This window comes from Phodopus roborovskii, unplaced genomic scaffold (assembly GCF_943737965.1).
Source record: "Phodopus roborovskii unplaced genomic scaffold, PHOROB, whole genome shotgun sequence".
Taxonomy (NCBI): Eukaryota; Metazoa; Chordata; class Mammalia; order Rodentia; family Cricetidae; genus Phodopus; species Phodopus roborovskii.
In genome coordinates this window covers 15749370-15769138 of record NW_026125295.1, presented here as the reverse complement: position 1 = coordinate 15769138, position 19769 = coordinate 15749370, and the positions used below count along the sequence as shown (strand labels likewise).

The window sequence follows — 19769 nt, the reverse complement described above, 5'->3', positions numbered from 1 at the left end:
TGGGAAAACATGGATATTTACGTTACAATTCATAGCAGTAGCAAAATTACAGTTATGAAGTAGCAACAAAAATAAATTTATGGCTGGGGGTCACCACAACATGAAGACTAAGTCTATTAAAGAGTGGCAGCATTAGGAAGGTTGGGAACCACTGTTCTAGAACAAGCAGGTGGTAGTTATGACTACACACAGCAGATACCTTTGCAAACCTTGAAGTGCTATTTTAAAAGTATATAATATCTGTTTGTCCATAGGAATGCCACACACTGCTACACTGAGGGGCCAACTTTTAGTGTTTCTCCTGATTCATATACCCATAGGAAAATATCAAAATAATGAAGGTCTGTCCTCTTGTGGATTTTGATGGGAACCATACACAATCTTCTCTTTTTCTACTTGAAGTTTTATGCTTTAAGAAATTCAATCCAGCAAGGAGGAGCTCATGGACCCCAGTCTGATAGCTGGGAAACCAGCATAGGACTGACCTAGACGTCCTGAACGTGGGTGTCAGTTAAGAGGACTGGCAGTCTATAGGCCTTTGGTAGTGGATCAGTATTTATCTCTAGGATACGAATGAACTTTGGGAGCCCATTCCACATAGAAGGATACTCAGCCTAGACACATGGGAGAGGGACTAGGCCCTGCTCTAAATAATATGACAGACTTTGAAGATCCCCATAGAGGGGCTCATACTCCCTGGGGAACAGACAGGGGATCAGATAGGGGTTTGGGGGGAGATGGGGAGGACAGGAGGGACAGGGAACTGGGATTGACATGTAAAACAAGCTTGTTTCAAATGTAAATTTAAAAAAAAAATAGAAAGAAAGAAACTCAGGTATCAACAAATCTAAAATGAGTGCTTTGAGAGGATTTTTTTAAAGCAAAGGTGGATGCTTTCTAATAGAGCCCCGTAACTAACATGAAGAATTTTCATCAGTTGAAGACAGGTACGTCTTCTCACAGGTGCCAACAGACAAAGCAGTAGGAAACACGCACGGGTACCCCTGGTTTTGTAGCCACGGAGGCAGGCTTTTCAACCATACAATGTCACCTAATGCTTCCAACTCTCTGAGACAGGTACTAACGTCCTAGGAAGAAAATTCAGATTCAGAGAGGTTAAATGGCTTGATGACACCAGTAAAAAAAAAACTAGGATCTAAGGCCAGGTTATTCTTTTCTCTAAATGTGTCCTCTTAACCAACAGGCTGACAAGGAAAGAAGCAAACATCCTGGGGACACCCTGGTCTCCTCACCCCCTGCGGCCCCTTGGCCAAGCAAGGTGGGCAGTTAAACCCAGAATAATAAATATCGGTCTAGGAACAATAATCCTTCATTCAAAAGTGGACTGACGCTCCTTCCGTGTACACCACAACAAGGCCCACAGGATGAGTCAGATGTAGTCAGTGGCTGGAGAAACACAGATGAGCCTTGTCTGGTGAAATTCTAATCTCTGAGTTAAATATGCCCACATATAAATAAGAGGTCAGTAAAGGGGCACAAGAGACACAAAGTTTGGGGTTCTTTGGTATCTTGGTGAGAAAGAAAGCAAGGAAGGGAGGGAGGGAGGGAGGGAGGGTACCTGGAGACTCGTGCTCAGTGGGTTGAGCCTCAAATAGGGTACTGCAGAGCTCTTGCCTCAGCTTCTGGGCGAGGCCAGGCAGGCCAGCGAAGTTGGGAACAAAATAGGTGAATTTATCCTTGGGACTACTCGCGATCTCCCTGAGCTCAACCTGAGCTGCCTCTCTGACACCAACAGCATATAGCAAGATTCCTGCTCCCCTGAGAGCTTCAGCAGGTTCACGGATGTTGTCCTCAGCTGGGCCACTGCTCAGTACCAGCGCCATCTGAGGCACCCCTTGGCTTGCCCGGCTCCCAGCTCCTTCCTGGAAATGGTGCTCAAGAATGAACTGCAGAGCGCGGCCCATCTTGTTGCCTCCAGGCTTAAACTGAAGCCGCTGGATGTGTCTCAACGCGTCACCTTTGCGGTGGTAGGTAGAAAGCAGGAATTCAGAAGCCGGTGTATCGCTGTACTGGGCCAGACTCACATGGATGGTCTCTCTGCCGACATGGAAGCTGTTTGCCAAGGCATACAAGAAGTTCCGCACGCTGCGGGCATGCTGGGGGTTGATGCTGGTGTGCACCAGAAACACGACATCCCCCACTGAGGCCTCCCTGCAGACTTTGAAAGAGAATAACCTTGCATTACGAAAGTACCAATGGACAGGTACTAGCCGAGAACCAAGTCTCACTCAGGCTGCTGGCACAGACACAATTCTTTCCTTTGCCCCCCCCCCAATGCTTACCAGCCATGCTTGCTCATCTGCCACCTTCCCATCGGACCCTTCAGTTAGGTCCCTCACCCAGGTTCTCCATACCTCCTGCGTACTTACTAAGAAGACCCACTTTCTGCTAGTATTGGAAACACTCAGACTTCCTTTACTGGCTGACACACACATCTCCCTAGCTGCCACAATGGCTCCAGTTAGTTGCTCACATTTATGTCTGTGACAGGAAGAAAGGAAGAGGGAGAGAAAAGGTAGCATTTACAAGAAAGGAGCTATTATTGCTGTTGTCGTCACTATGTGGTGTGGTGTGTGTCACAGCATGCGTGTGGAGGTCAAAGGACAAACTCATACAGTCAGTTCACTGTCCGCCTTCACACAGGCTCAGAGAATCAAACTCTGGCCATCAGGGTTGCCCCACAGGGTAGCAAAAAGCCTCACCCTCTAGGCCATCTTGCTGGATGGCTCTTGAACAATGACGAAGAAATTGAAACTTTAGAGCTAGAAATCGTTGTCACCAGTGGAGTGTAGCCACTAGTCATTCGTGGCCATCGAGCTCTTGAAAGGCAGCTAGTGTGAAGAAGAAACAGAACTCTGTATCTTACTGCATATTCATACTCAAATAGTCAGTCACAGTAGCCTGAAAACAGACTACTCAAATAGTCACAGGCAGCTACTAGCCACTGTGTTGGACAACACATGTATAAAATAAGATACCTCATTCACCCAAGGGTGACACCACCACTGTGGAACGGCCCCACCCACATCAGCCATCAATCAAGAAAATGCCTCACAGGCTTGCCCGTAGGCCAGTCTGGTAGGGACGTTTTCTCAACTGAGATGCTCTCTTCCAAAATGACTATAGCCTGTGTCAAGTTGCCATAAAATGGATCAGTATCGCACCCCACAGACATTCCTTCAAAGAGCTAGACAGGGCCCAGCTCTTCCAACATCCAACCCATAAAAGTTAAACTATGAGCCCATGCTGTACAAAGGAAAAACCCAATACAGAGAAGGGCTGGGGAAACGTGGCAAACTCCAGGGACGTGAAATCCATGTGTTTCTTCTGGAATCCTAGAACCTGCCTTACAGAAATGTGCCTGACCTTGGTCATAACGCCAAGTAGAGACTAACTCTAGGAAAGACATACAGGTAACACAGAATCTGTTGCTCTTGGGCTCTTCCATTGGGAAGAGAAAATTCAGTGACTAGTTCAGAAATGGCTAATTGGTTTCTGCCTTTGTGATGGCTAGTCTTGGTTGTCAACCCAACCACATTTGGAATCAACTAAAACCAAGAATCTGGGCATGCCTGTGAAGGGACTTTCTTGATTGGATCATTTGACATGGGAAGACCCACATCTGGGCCATGCCTTCTTATGGCAGCCTACATGAAAGGATTTGGAAAAAGGAGGCTTGGCTTTTTGCCTGCTTGCCCTCACTCTTACTAGTATGTTCAGCTGTTCTGTTGCTGAGTCATTCTCCCTGGTATTTAGAATCTTCTTCAGAATTCCAACATAGATCAAAGACCAGGAGCTCTCCAGGAATCTCCAGGTCTCCAGCACCAGATTGGGACTGCTGAAACATCCAGTCTTGTGAACTGAACAACTACCATATTCTTGGCCTTCCCATCAGAAGACAGCATTGTTGAGTTGCTGGGACCACAGCCAGTAAGCCACTCTCCCACATCGCCCTTTTAATGAGTGTGTGTGTGTGTGTGTGTGTGTGTGTGTGTGTGTGTGCGCGCGCGCACGCGCGTACATGTCCATTCTATCATTCTATCTCCTTTAGAAAACACTGACAAAGACATACACATACCTCTCACAGGAGCAAACACAGCCACGACATTTTCCCTGGCCTCCCACCTGAAGGAACCATCCCCAGCCAGGGCCTATGCTTTTTACAGCAAGCATTGGCTCTACCCCCAGAGACCGCGATACCACAGAGGTACCTCATGCTTCCATCCTCTTGTCCCCTGGTTCTTTGTAGTTTTAGAAAGTACTTGAAACATGACAAGACTTGCTGTCACTGCTCGTTCACAGGAAAGGGAGACAGAGCCAAAGGGAAAATAGAGCTTTAGGGCTGTCCACCAACAAATGACATCTGTGCATTTGAAACTCAACAGGGTTTCCTTCAATGGTGCCTCAGTGGGGCTTCAGGCCACTCAAAAAAAAATTCCCTTGACAACAATTTCATCTTGAAAAGTACATACAATCTATTAAAATAACTGCCAAATGGGCCAGGGAGATGACTCAGCAAATGCATGCAACCGTGAGGACCTGAGTTTGGATCCTCAGCACCCATGTAGAAGCTAGTACAGAAGCACACACCTGTAATCCCAGCACTGGGGAGCTCACTGGCCAGCCAGGCCACCCAAATTAAGCACTGGGGTCAGTGACAGACCCTACCTCCAAAAATAAGGTGGAGTGATTGAAAAAGTCACTCCTTTAACATCCACATGCACACACGGGTGCAAAAGCACACGTGAACACACCTATATGTCTGCCATGTGGACATACCCATACGCACATACACTCCCTACATATAGAGACTACAAAAAAATGCAGGGGCGTCACTACCATTAGACAAAAGTACCCATCTCATGAGGACACCTACCCTCAGAACAGCTCTGCCATGGAGACAAAGCAGACCACACAGCTCCTGCAAAGCCCTGGTAACCCACTCAGAAGCAGGACAATTCTTTTTGTCTTACCATTTGGGGTTAAATATTTTTTAAAAAAATCAAGTACCTATCCCTCACCAAGTGCTTCTAGATTTCAAGGAAATTCTCCTTCAAGGAATCTATTCTGTTTTATTAATTATGATGCTCCCATCATATTCCCTTTTAAGATTGTCACCACTACCAGGTCCCCAGAAAGTGAACATTTGGAGTTTAAGAATTCCATATATTACCAGTCTTTTGTGATTTAATGAAGCCCAGACTAGTTGCAAGGGAGATAATCAACCAAAATGTCTTCCAAGTCCCCATGCTAGAGACGTGATCCTAGAGAGAAAAAAGAAAAGAAAGAAACCTTGTGGTTAAAAATTAAGTCTTCATTTAAAGAGTGTATCACACTGTATATAAGTTATATTTCAGTAATGTTGAAAAAAATGGAAAACAAGTTCTCACGCAGTTGGGTATGAGCATGTAACATATAACCTCAACCCCAACAAGGGAGGAAGACAGAATAATGCTGGGGGCTCATTGCCCAAGCCAGTCTAGCCAAAATGGCAAGTGCTGGCTTCAATGAGAGACCTTGTCTCAAAAAAAAAAAAAAAGGTGAAGGGCCAGCAAGGCAGTTCAGTGGGTGAAGCTACTTTCTCCCAAGCCTAACAACCTGAGCGCGATCAACTGAAACCACATTCCAGAAGAAGAAAAGCAGCACTTGCAAGTTGTCCTCTGACTCTGCAGTTATACCATAGCGCATGTATGTACACACACACACACACACACACACACATAAATAAACAGTAAACAATAAGTGAAATAATGTGGAAACATGGCTGAGGAACATCCTGACATCAATCAATCTCTAGCCTCTACACATGACTATATATGTGAGTACACCCACCTACACATATATGACATATTCATGCATGTAAAATAATGATGATAATAATACTAACCTTGCCACGCTGCTTCAATTATGTCAGAAAAGTATCCCACTAGTCTGACTTGGGGGCATCCTGTGAACACTGGAGTGTACACCTCAGACTTGCTGTTGACATCTGTGCAGATGTGGTTTGTGGGTGGGGAGCATATGGGAGTTGGGGGCAGAACTCCAGCTTCACACATTGAATTCATTTAGTGGAACATAAACATTTCTCTGTGAGTGTGCTTGTACTTTTTATACAAGAGTTAGATGACCTGATAAACATTTACAGCATCTAGAAATAGTCCAATGTCTTTGAACATATCTGCCTAGTAAGGTCAGCTTAAGCTGAGCATATTTTATATTCCCCTGGAAGGAACCTAAAATAACCTCTTTCTCCTGAACTTGAACCTATTTCCAAATGCATCCAAGAAAATTATCAAGCCTGAGTTGGGCTTTTTTAACTGGAGGAACAGTGTAGTGATCACATTGATGGTGAGGCTCAGAGTGGAACAGGTAACATCCCATCTTTCTGAACTTGACCATCAACCTTGACCATAGAACTCTGGGATGTAGGTTGTTTGAATCAGAAATCCACTAAATAGTGCATCTTGGGCAAATCACATCATTTCTCTGTGCCTTAGTTTCCCCAATAGCACCTACCTCGTAGTGCTGTGTTAAAAATTGAACGAGTCCATCATTGTAAAACATTCTATCCATGAAAATGTCGAGTAAAAGCAAGCCAGAATGAATTCCTGCATGACTGTCACCATTATCAATAACATATGACATTTCAGCTGGGAGTGGTGGCATGTGCCTTTAATCCCAGGACTCAGGAGCCAGGGCAGAAGAGCAGAGGCCCAGGCCAGCCTGGGCTAACAGCAAGACCTTGTCTCAAAATAAGTAAATACATAGCCAAGTGTCGTTAAGGCAGAAAGATAATCATGAGTTCAAGTCTAGCATGTGGTATATAGTGAATTCCAGGACAACCTGGGCTGTGGATTGAGATTCTGTGGAAGGAGGGAGGGAAGGAGGGAGAAAAGAAGGAAGGAAAATAAAAGGTTGTGCTTCAATATTGTTTAATACAGAAGATAAAACCTCCCAAGAAGGCATCTACATTTTCATATCACATTATGTTCTCCTTATTATAATTAAGTCAATTAGCCATAAAGAGAGAAGAACTTTTAGATAATTGTAAATAAAATCTAGTGGGAAAGTCAAACATTTATAAACATGTGGCAGCTGTGCATACATGTGATAGATATGCATTCATGGCTTGGTATTTACATTATATCTACCACTTCAGGAAGCTGTGTGAGTCTGATGGTTTTCATTTAAACATGCAGGGCCCACCATGGAAGCAAGACATAAAACCACTAGATGAAATGTGATTAGGCAAGGAAACCAGAGGATATTAAGTCCAAGAAGGAATGGTGTTGCAGTAGAGAAGGACTTCTCTCAAAGCATGTGAAGTTGTTAACTCACATGAACTCATTGCAGTTCTGGGTGCCTGCACAAGACTGAGTCCCTTGGGAGTGGGAGACATGGCTGCTCTTTTGGAGGACCCAGGTTCAATTCCCAGAATCCACATAGAAGCTCACAAGCATCTGTTAACTCCAGTCCCAGGGGATCTGACACCCTCCTCTGGCCTCCACAGCATCACATACACACACACACACACACACACACACACACACACACACACACACAGACACACACACACACAATGCACAGGCATATATATATATATATATATATATATATATATATATATATATATATATGCAGGCAAAAGACCCACATACAGAAAAATAAAGTTCGAGTATGCTACATGGGCTGATAATGCTCCCCACAAAAGCCACAGACTAATCCTTTTTGTCCACTGTGAATATGTGTCACTCTGGTTTAATGAAAAACCAAATGACCAATAACTAGGCAGGGTTTCAAGACAGAGAGAATGCTGGGAAGAAAGGCAGAGTCACAAGGAGACCAGAGGAAGCATGACATGTAGGAGACGAGACAACAAGCCATTAGCCATATGGCAGCATGTAAATGAATAGATATGGGATAATTTAAGTTTTAAGAGCTAGTGGGACAATCTTAAGCTATTGGCTGAGCTTCACAATAACAAGTCTCCATGTCATGATTTGGGAACTGGCTGGTAAGACAGAAAAATCTGACTACACTCTAACAAATACCCGAGTGTCATGCATATGAGAAATTGTTGGCCAGGGTTGTCTAGTGATTTCCAAAACAATGTAGACTATTGCTATTGCCCGTGGTTTCCTCCCCTAGGTTGAAGGTAAGTTCTATTACTAAGGACATCACACAGTTTGGACACGAGACTCAAGAGATTCTAGCTGGATCCAGCCTGAAAGCCTCCTTCCTGTGGTCTAGCTTGCATAGTACCAGAAGGTGCTGTGCAAGCTGCCAAGGAAAGCAAACAACCAACTGTGACAGCTATATACCATAACAATTACATGCCTAGATATCCCGAAAGGTACAATAGTGGCACTCATCTTGCCAGTAACCAAACTGTCTAATCAGACTTAAGACCCATGCCTGGAACTAGAAACCTAGCCAACCACCCAGGACCAGTGCAGTCATGGATCTTAGACTTGCATGCCACTTTCCTAGACCAGTATAATTCCTAACTGCACTCAGAAATGTATTCTGATAGCCACAGATAAGTATAGATTTCACTCCACATCAAAAAAAAAAAAAAAAAAAAAAAAAAAAGCTTCTCAAGTCTCCTGAGCAAATTGGGAGCATGAGGGGAGGGGGGATGGAGGGAGGGAGGATAAAAAGGGGAGGGGGAAGAGAGGAGGGGGAGAAGAACATGAGGGGTCAGGAAGATTGAGTTGAGGGAAGACTAGAGAAGGAGAGCAGGAAAAGAGATACCTTAATAGAGGGAGCCATTATAGGTTTAAAGAGAAATCTGGCACTAGGCAAAATCCAGGGATCCACAAGGATGACCTCAACTAAGAATCTAAGCAGTAGTGGAGAGGCTACCTTAAATGCCCTTCCCTATAATGAGATTGATGACTACCTTAAATGCCATCATAGAGACTTCATCCAGTAGCTGATGGAAGCAGAAGCAGAAGCAGAGATCCACAGCTAAACACTGAGCCGAACTCCTGGAATCCAGTTGTACAGAGGGAGGAGTGATAAGAAAAGGGGTCAAGACCATGCTGGGGAAATCCACAGAAATATCCGACCTGAGCAGGTGGGAGCTCATAGACCCCAGTCTGACAGCTGTGGAACCATCATAGGACCAAACCAGGCCCCCTGAACATGGGTGTCAGTTAGGAGGCCTGGGTAGTCTATGGGGCCTCTGGCCCATTCCCTTTGGAGAGATACTCTCTTAGCCTACATTCACGGGGGAGGGCCTGCCCCAAATGATGTGACAGACTTTGATGATCCCCCATGATAGGCCTCACCCTTCCTGGGGAGTGGAGAGTGGGTAGGAAGGTGGGGTTGGTGGGGAGCATGGGAGGACAGGAGGGAGAGGGAACTGGAATTTATATTAAAATAAGATTGTTTTTAATTTAAATTAAAAACGGCTTCTCTTTCCAGCAAATGTAGACCATTACAGAAAAAACACAACGGGTCATAATGCCAAAGAGCCACTGACCCTGGGAGGCTCAGCTCCAATGGATACCTCTAGTCTACAATTCCTACACCTATGGCTCAGGAGACATCATAGAAGAAGGATCAGGAAGATTATAAGAGCCAGAGAAACAAAGTCTACAATGAGAGTGTGTCTCCTAGAAATGACAGGGAATGATGACCCGTGATACCTCAACAGTATAGCTGCCTAAACAAAAGAGGGAGAATCAGTTTCTCCCAGAGATGAGCCCCCTAACTGGTTATCCAATACAAAGTGATTGGCCCTGAATTCATGTGAACGCAAGCACCACTGAATGGACTTAGTAGGTTGTACTATACATTTATGCACACACACACACACACACACACACATACACACACACACACACACACACACATATATACATATATATATTCACAGTAATAAAGAAAAAGAGACCACTAATTTGAAAGAGAATAAAGGGAGATTTGGAAGGGGTTAGAGGGAAGGGAAGAAGATTATATATTTTAATTAAAATGTTAACAAAGTCCCTCAATATTTTACCAAGGGTGGGGAGTGGCTTACGAGGCCCAGCCCTTCCTGAGGGACTATTGGCAGTTAGTGGTTGCTGAGGGCGAGGATCATTTTCTTCAGTGAGTGTAGTCACCAGTAGAAATGCTCCTACTTGTGCTCATGCAACATTAGTCAGAGTCAGTGGGTCACCCACAAAGACACTAAAGTAGGCGGTGGGTTTCTTAAGAATGGTGCATAGTCACTGAGCACCAGTCTGGGGTGCTGGCTCCTCCTTCATAGGAGGGTAAGGGATGGCGATGCTGGAGGAGGGCTGTCTGTCATGAGAGAGGCCTCCAGGGAAAAGCCGGTCTCTCAGATGGGAACTTGTTCCATCTGACTTTTAGGAAGTGAGTTTTCTCCTGAAAACCACAGATCTTTGTCACTTATTTCCCTGCTTGAGAATTCCTTCCAATCTGTGATTCTGAGAACCACGGTGGGCATCTGTGGCCTGTGTCAGTTACAGCATGACCAGGACTGCTCCAGGAGGTTAATTGCATTTAAGTATTGGAAAGTGACTCTCTAATTGAACTTTGAAATGCAATGGCAAAAAAAAAAAAAAAAAATGGTGCAAAGTGTAATGGGGTGAAGATGACTGAAATTGAAATTCACAATGTAGATGTATAAAACTGTCAACAAATAAATAAAAAATGAAAACAATCTACTTTTTGTTGTTACTGCTGTTGCTTGTTTTGTTTTTTAACAATGCAGGATGCAGGGGACTGAACCCAGAGCCTTGCGTATTAGGTCAGTACCATTGAGCTATACCCCAGTCCAGCACAATCAACATCAACAAAACAAAATGAGGAGGCATTATGCACCTCCTGGAATTGTACATGAGAGACCTCACCATCCTTTATATTTCATTCCTCCCCAAAATCTCACCATAGAGAGATAACCACATAAACTATAATTTAAGGGCAGTCTGAAAACTAATGACCTATGTCCCTTGAAAACATTGATATTCTAAAAGACTGAAAAGGCTAAGTAAACAGCCAAAATGTGTGTGTGTGAGAGAGAGTGAGACTGTAGTAGTAAACAGTAGATGAACCACCCAATACAAATGTGCACAGTTAATTTAACACATTTTCCCATTTTCTTTCTATCTATTCTTTATTCTCCGATATTGGCATTCTCTCTTCTCAGCACTGGATCTGGAACTGTCTTACAGTACAGTCTTGCAGTGTTGTACATCTGGACTGTGAGCTCCAGAAAGCAAATGATTAGGAGCTATGAAGACAGTCTTATGCACACATCACATTGGAACCCAAATGGCGTGTTTATCAGTAAGAACTAATCTAAAGTTCAGCCTAAAGCGATTGCATAAACACTAACATTTGCTTCCTGTGCCCATTCTCAAATTTCAGCTTCTAGATATAAATACACTTTGTTGTAAAATATTTGAGGGAAGCTGTGTCAAACATTTTAATGACAATTAATGGCTCCTTAGACTCCAAAAACAACAGTACGCAGAGCTTATAGCTTTGCACCAGCAAGCGGTAAGGAGAGAAGGCCAGCATGGCTCTCTGTGGAGAAATAAATACACACTAATCCCCACCATGTGACAGTTACCTGTGGTAATCCAAAGACTGGCACACAACTGGGGAAGAGTTTCAGCTTTTGGAATGGGATGGAACATTGGCTGAGGGGCCATTTTCAATTAGTCTATGTCTTCTCCACATGCTGACCTGTCTAATTCATTGTGGTACCTGGTTCAGTTGGGCCATTTGATGAAAGTGACATCCGTATGATCAGTAGAGGTATCTCAGGCTCACCCCAACACAGAAAAGTGTCCAGGACAATGAGTAAACTGACCATTGTGGACAGCGTGATTAAGGTGTCATACTGGGGTGCTACAAGGGAGTGGCAGAAGCCCTGTAGAACACAGAAGTTCAAGCTGCTCACTTAGAGATGGAAGGAAACACCTTGCTACTACACCCTGTTTTCCTAGTCAAGATCAGCTTAAACCAGGACACACTTCTCCCCTTGGGAAAATGTAAGGCAGCCCACAGTGGCCCTAAGCACTGCCCAGACATCCGCATTTGCTGCTGGAAACCACTGTAATCCACAAAAGGCTTCAGCAGCTTGTGAAGCATCGTAGAGGTCACATAACCACCTTACTCCAGGGAAGAAGCCTACATTGTACTCTGCTATCTATGTATGGCCCACACTGCTACTGTGTGTTTCACCCTCAAGTTGAAGCTACTCTAGGATTAGGATGCATCCTGGCCCAGAAGACCACTAGTTACTGCATCTCTGTCACTGAGATAACCATCAGTCATGGTTATCACTGCACCACACTCACATACAGTGGGTGGAAATAAAAAGCAAGACGTTCAAGGCCAGCCTTGGCTCCATAACAAATTTGAGCCCAGCCTAGACTACCTGAGACCAGAAATGGGGTGGAGGGGGGAAAGGAAGAGGACCTAAGACCTAAGTGTAAAAGAACAGCCACATTCTCCCAGTTCCAGACCAGCCTAGTGTGCGGCTGCTGATGAAGAAGATGGTGATGATGATGGTGGTGGTGATGCACACAGGCAGCTGAAATTCTAGAACCCAAGTTCCCTCCAGAAATGAAGAGAAGTAAAGAGCGGTAAGAACTGCATAGAGTTAGCTGATGACTTCCATTCAAGTGTCAGCCCTGCAACATGCACATTTTATTATGTCTTCTTGCATGTCTCTGGAATATTCTACACCTCAGCTCTGTCAGGCGTAAAATTGGAGAGTGTGTTTCTTTACCAACAGTATTCAACAGGATTAATGCGAAGACATTGAACACAAGGAAGAGGATAGACTTGTGGAAAGCTGTGAAATTAGAGGTGCCCATCACCTTTGAGTGACCATCTACAAAATAGGAACCACAAGCTGAGTCCTTTCTCATTGGTGAAACAAAACATCAGTATTTTTTATCAGAGAGAAATGCTTTCTTTGTATCACATCTGACCACATCTTTGACTGGGTAAATCCAGGAAACAGAATGATTTTGATGGACATGAGATTTCAGATTCTAACAGACTTTCTATGGCAGTGGGAGAGAGCCCCCCTCCAGCAAAATGATGCAGGTGTGGATGTGACACCACATAGGAGACCATCAGCACCTGGGGGAAATAAGTTCTTCAGAACTAGTCGGCATCTATGCCTTTTTCAATGACTTTCATTTTTATCTCAAGAATCTCAGCTTAAAAAAACTCAGTGACATTGAACTACTTTGGTGTCATTTTTGATATCTTAAATAACTTTAAATGGAATTGGAAAAACACGCAATAACACTGCTGCTAAAAAGGATCAGATATTTCATTTTCTATCATACAAACTCCAGGGAGGTGGTAATTACAAGATAACACATTTGCTAAGTTTGGTTCAGGCTTTGCAGATTCAGAAAGCTTGTGTATTCCTTCCTCTCCCCTAGAGTCCTCAGGACTCGTTAATCCACACCCATGAATGTGCACACACCAGGCAGGCTCTCAAGCATTTTCCAGAGCCCAGCTCACAGGTCACTTCCTAATCCAAGGCTGGAGGAGAGTCACTCACTCCTAATGCTCTTTACCTCTGAACCTAGCACACGTGTTTCAATGAATAACTGAAATATGTCAAGTTTTCTTTGTTGCTTGTAGCAGTTAACATCTCATGAATCTGTTCTCCCCCCTTTTTTCTTCCTCGCTTAATTTCATGACAACTTAGTGGCACACACCTTTAATGCCAGTACTCTCAAGGCAGAGACAGGCAGATCTCTTTGCATATGAAGCCAACCTGGTCTACAGATCTACAGAGGGAGTTCCAGGACAGCCATGGAAAAACGGAGAAACCCTGTCTCAAAAAAAAAAAAAAAAAAAAAAAAAAACTTTGAGTGTGACTGCATAGACTCATTGGCTTACAGAGAAATAGGATGTTCTGCAATAATTTAAAAGTATCCTTGGGAAGTCTGGTGTGACCTTGTTCATCATTCTGGTAAACAGAAGATGTAAAACCTATGGTACCCTCTTTGATTCTTTAATTACAATTAAATTTTAAAGTCATTTGCATGAAAACTATTATTTCATCAGGTGTGGTAGCTCATGCCTTTAATCCCAACATTATTGGGGGTAGAGATGGTTAATTCTATGTGAGGTCAAGGCTAGTCTTGTCTACATATAAAATTCCAGGACTCCCAGGGCTACACAAAAAGAACACACACACACACACACACACACACACACACAGAACCAACAGCACAAAACCAAACACTTGGCAGATCTGTGCAACTGCAACTAACAGTGCAGAATTTGGGCATGTTTGGGGGGGTTGGGTTTTTTTAAACTACCATATTATTTTAAGGGCACTAAGTTTAAGAGCCTAGAGAACATTGAAGAGGAGTCAGTCTACCATTGCAACCTATCACCAAGAAGGAATGGGGGGGTGTGGTCAGAATGAGGAACCACCAAAATTCAGTAAGGTAATGAGCTGTTACTTACATAGAAGGTACAAGGCGAACTAGGCATGTTAGGGCAAGACAGAATCGTGAAGGCCAAAGTACCAAGCAGACAACACTCATCATTTCATTTCCTCTGAACTATGACATACTGTATTTGCCACTGCTGCTGCAGATAGAGAGGACTTCATTCCTCTTGGTCAGTGACAAAATAAACATCTCCAAAGATCCTTCCAGGAAGCCCATTTCTGAGAATCTGAAACTACCCGACAACACTCTGTGAAAGACTTTGCAAAGGTCACTGGGCTACAGTTCAGAGGCCAACATAAAAAAAAAAAAAAAAAAAAAAAGGCCCCTCTGCATTTTGTAGCCCCTGGGCTGATTGCCTAGCTTCTAAAAATCAATGCAAAAAGAAAGAAATCTCCAAAGCAACACAGAGAAACCCTGTCTCATAAAAACAAAACAAGAAATGAAGAAAGAAAGAAAGAAAGAAAGAAAGGAAGGAAGGAAGGAAGGAAGGAAGGAAGGAAGGAAGGAAGAAATGAAGGAAGGAGGGAAGGAAGGAAGGAAGGAAGGAAGGAGCGAGAGAGAGAGAGAGAAAGCACACAAGGACAATGCTTTGTTCTCCTGTGGACACTGTGGAATAATAATTCTCAGCCAGGATTTTATGTATTTATCCCACCTAAGTCAACCCTAATAGTCCTCACCATCTTGTAACATGAATTATAAAGATCCAGAGACTGATGTTGGGGTTCAAGCTGAATATCAGAAAAGCAAAGCAGCTGGTCACTAGCTTCTTACCTCTGCCTCAGGCTGAATAGGTTGATGCTGTCTCCACAAGCTCTCACCAAGCCTCTAACTGCTGCCTGTCCTCAGTGTGGCTGGAGAATGAATGCCTCCTACTGACTACTGAAGTCCCTGCTTCTATCTTTTATACCCCTCTAGTGCTGGGATTAAAGGCATGTGATCTGTTACTCTTTTAGACTGATTCAGTCTCATGTATACCTGGATGGCCTTGAACTCAGAGAGATCCGTCTACCTTTTAATCCTGAGTCCTAGGATTAAAGATGTGTACCTTTAGCTCCTAGCTTCTGGCTGCTGGGATTAAAGGTGTGTGTCTGGCTTCTATGGCTTGTGGCTGACTTTGTTTTCTGAACCCTCAGGAAAACTTTAGTATATCATAAATAATATATCACTACACCATCTCTATGTTCATTCAGTGAATTTAAATATAGAATAGGGCCATCATGACAGGTCAGCAGGTAAGAGCACTGGTCACCAACCCTAATGACTCCAGTTCTATCCTTGGAACCCACACTTAGGAAAGGCTCTACTGGACTCCTGTAAGTTGTCCTCTGACCTCTACATGCACACATAGCACAACAACATACATGGATAAATATTTTTTTAAAAAAAGTAGAAATATATTTCCCAACGCCATCTAAAACATAAACATGATATTGAATTCTTGTCAAGTTTATGTTAAATTTCCTTATAAAAAATAATCATTTTATTTAACTCTAGCAAAATGATCTCTATGATGAAGTGCTTAGAATGATGGTCTCTACCATTTTCTCTTAAATTCATTAAAATGATAACAATAAGACCAGCCAGGCCTAGTGACACAGCCCTGTACTAGCTATTTAGGATTGCTATAGCAGGAGGATAACAAGTTCAAGGCCAACCTAAGCAATTTATTGAGAACCTGCCTCAAAAATAAGAGCTTTAGAAGGAATCTGTATAAATGTGGCTCTGTTGGTTCAATTCTGCCTAGAGCAATACAAAATAATAAAATAATAATAAACTATGGGATATAATTAATGAATACTCTTGTGAGTTGAATTTTACTGTACCTTGAAATTTTTATAAAAACGTAAATTGTTTAACTTGTTCAAATTGTTTGTGGTAGCTAAATAGAAAGTTAAATGGTAGTGTGTGTGTGTGTGTGTGTGTGTGTGTATGTGTGTGTATGTGTGTGTCCTTAAGAGAGGGTGGGGAAGAGAACAATGAAAACCCATTATATACATGTAAAAAACTGTCACATGGGGCTGGAGAGATGGCTCAGTGGTTAAAGCATTGGCTACTCTTCCAGAGGACCCAGGTTCAGTTCCCAGCACCCACACTATGACTCACACTATTTAAAATTCCAGTTCCAGGGGATCTGATGGCATCTTCTGTCTTCTGCAAGCACCAGGCATGCAAGTGGTAAACAGACATAAATGCAGATAAAACATTTATACAAAGAAAATAAAAGTAAATTTAAAAAAGAAAGTGGTCACATAACAAAATGTATAGACAGATAGACAGACACACACACTCACACACACACACACACACGCACACACACACACACACACACCTATGAGTCCTAGTAAACTAGTAAACATGAGAAAATCACTCCAGAGTTGGAGAGATGGCTCAGTAGTTATGGGCACTGGCTGCTGCTCTTCCAAAGGATCCAAGTTTAATTCCCAGCACCCACATGGCAGCTAACAACTGTCTGTATTGCCAAAATCTGAAAAATCTCACACAGACAAACATGCAGGCAAAACACCAATGGAAATAAAATAAAAATAAATAATTTTTAAAGAGAAGGAGGAGGAGGAAGAGAAGAAGAAGAAGAAGAAGAAGAAGAAGAAGAAGAAGAAGAAGAAGAAGAAGAAGAAGAAGAAGAAGAAGAAGAAGAAGAAGAAACTCACTCCAGTTTCTGGAAAGAAAAACAAAACTCACTCCAGTTTCTGACTCAGGATTGCCACCATCTCCCCCAGCATGCTCTGTGAAGGACAGTCATCTTTCACCTGAGTTTTGTATCTTGACTACACCTACTGAATCACTAAATTGCCAGTGCCTTCTCCTCCCCTTGGTTCTGCCATCTAACACCAATCTGCAATTTGTAAATCTCCGAAAAGCTTTGTATCAGTGGAATAACCCACAGAACACACATTAGACACATAGGTTCTCCTTTCAACAAGACAGAAAATTCTGGATGTGTCTCCTGCTACTTCATATCTTCTTGCTCAGTAAAAGTTCAGAAACTTGCATGTTCCTTCTTATCACAGTTTCCAACTTGAGTTACTTTCTCTATTTTTCTAACAAGTTTTCTTTTGGTTTCTTCTCTGCCTCTATCCCTGCCTCGATTTCGCTCCCTCTTTACTGTCTGAAGTTACTCTCGTCTGTCTATATTCTCATATGCCTCTTTCTCTCTTGGCCTGTGAAGGAAAGAAAACACTTTTGTAGGTCAAGCATAGGTGGTATGGTGGTACCTGGTACCCAGGACTTTGGAGGGAAAGGCAGAGGGATCAGGAAGTGTTCAAGGCTGTCCTCTATTACATAGCAAGTTTGAGGCCATCCTCAATCAATAAATAAATAAATAAATAAATAAATAAATAAACAAACAAATAAATAAATAAATAAATAAATAAAATTAACAAACAGTACAAAGAAAGAGAAAAAGAGGAGAGGAGAAGAGAGATAAGAAGGAGAGAGCATTTGTAAAAAAAAATTATAACCACATACATACTTGACAAGATTGATGATGTCTGGTGAAACTTAGATTCTGAACAGTATCCAGTTAAAACCATTATAACCTCTTTCAATAACTGCTTGATCTTACAACTGGGCAGCTACAGTCAATGTGTCAGGTAAAACATAACAGAGTGTCCATGTCTGAATAGAAAACTATTGTAGTCATATTTGAAAACAGGGCATTCTGTAGATCTTACAAACTTATTTAGGGTTTTGCTTTGCATCAGTTCATAATAAAAGATAATTTTGTGTGGAAAAAAATAAAACAAAACAAAGTATACATCTAAGCCTACCCCCTTAGGAAAGGAAAATAGCTCTTACCTGACAAATCTTGAAGTCTTCTCAATTTCTCCTTATCCTCATCACTTAAGATTCTGTTTGAGCCTTAGGAATTAATTCACTAGCACACAGGAAGCCTGGAAGACTCTGTGAGACACCAGCTTTCCCAGTGTTTAATACTCTCCAGAGACAGAGGCGGGGGTGGAAGGGAGGCTGAGTTTATACTATGATAGGGAGCCTGCACTCATACATGCTTTATTGTCATTAACCAAAAATGGTAATTTGCCTGTAAACACTGGCCTTGAAAATTAACACACAAACATACCAGGGAGAACATTCTCAAAAACAAAAAAAAAAAAAAAAAAATAGTAATAAGGAAATAACACAAATGAAACCAACTTTTTTTCAATTCTAATTAAATTCTGCAGGGAAAAAAAAATCATCACAAGTATCCCTAATTTAATGTTTTCACTTTCTGTGAAGTCTCTAAACTATAAGTTTCTTGAAAGTATTCATTTTTGAGTCATTCATACACCTACATACTCTGTAGCAAAGAGTCCTATACATACTCGGTCTCAACACAATATATATAATGGATGGATGAAGCAAAACCTGATGAACTGGACAAGGACAAACAGTGCCTACATTTCTAACATTGACATGGGAAGTGTGAACATTCATCTTGTTAACAAACGCATGAGAATCAGATTAAGGGGCACATGGAGTCAAAACACATATTAGCATGTACACGTGTATGTGCATGCGTTAGACTAAGAGACTGCTCTGGTTGGATTTCTGCTGCTGTGATCAACACTGTGACCATACGTAACTTGGGGAGGACAGGGTTTATTTCATTTTACAGCTTATAATCCATCATTAAGGGAAGTCAGGACAGGAATTTAGGACCTGGAAACAGGAAGTGAGTCAGAGTCCATGAAGAAACACTACCTACTGATTTGCTCAGTCTTGTATGACTCAGGGCCACCTGCCCAGGGGATACCAACACCCACAGTGGGCTGGGCCCTTCAACATTAATCTTTAATCAAAAATAATAATAATAATAATAATTCCCTGAAGACTCACCTGCAGGCCAATCTGATGAAGGCATTTTCTCAGTTGAGGGTCCCTCTTTCCAGATGATGGCACACTGGTAAAAATAACTAACAAGCACAGAGTTAAAACTGCTATAATCAAAGACCCAACAAGTTGGCTTAAAGGAGAAAGATTTGTTTCTTTCTTGCATGCATAGGTAGGTATTACAGGTCAGCAGATGGCTAGCTAGCATAGTTCACACAGTCATTCCGGGACTGAGGCTAATGCAGATGCCGTACTCCATAGCTGGTACCTGAGATTCTTGCAAGCATCACCCAGACAGTCAATGGGAAGTATGAAAGGGCTAAGCCCAGGGACATCCCCCTAGACAAGAAAAGCAGAAGCTGCATTGTTCCCACTTGTGTCCCCTTAGTCAAAACATGGACGGTAACCCTATCCAGCTACAAAGGAAAATGTGAGATCTCTCTCCAG

At 42.6% G+C, this 19769-nt stretch overlaps 1 protein-coding gene across 1 annotated transcript in view; it reads right to left on the bottom strand.

The window, feature by feature from the left end:
- Positions 1-18417, bottom strand: part of LOC127213200 (collagen alpha-4(VI) chain) — a 119903-nt gene extending 101486 nt beyond the window's left edge. The window contains exons 1-3 of the mRNA XM_051173503.1: positions 18288-18417; positions 5195-5285; positions 1580-2179 (exon numbers count right to left, since the gene is read on the bottom strand). Of these exons, the coding sequence (XP_051029460.1) occupies positions 1580-2179; positions 5195-5270 (676 nt within the window). The 5' untranslated portion in view covers positions 5271-5285; positions 18288-18417. The remainder of the gene's footprint in view (positions 1-1579; positions 2180-5194; positions 5286-18287) is intronic.
- Positions 18418-19769: the final 1352 nt, after the last annotated feature.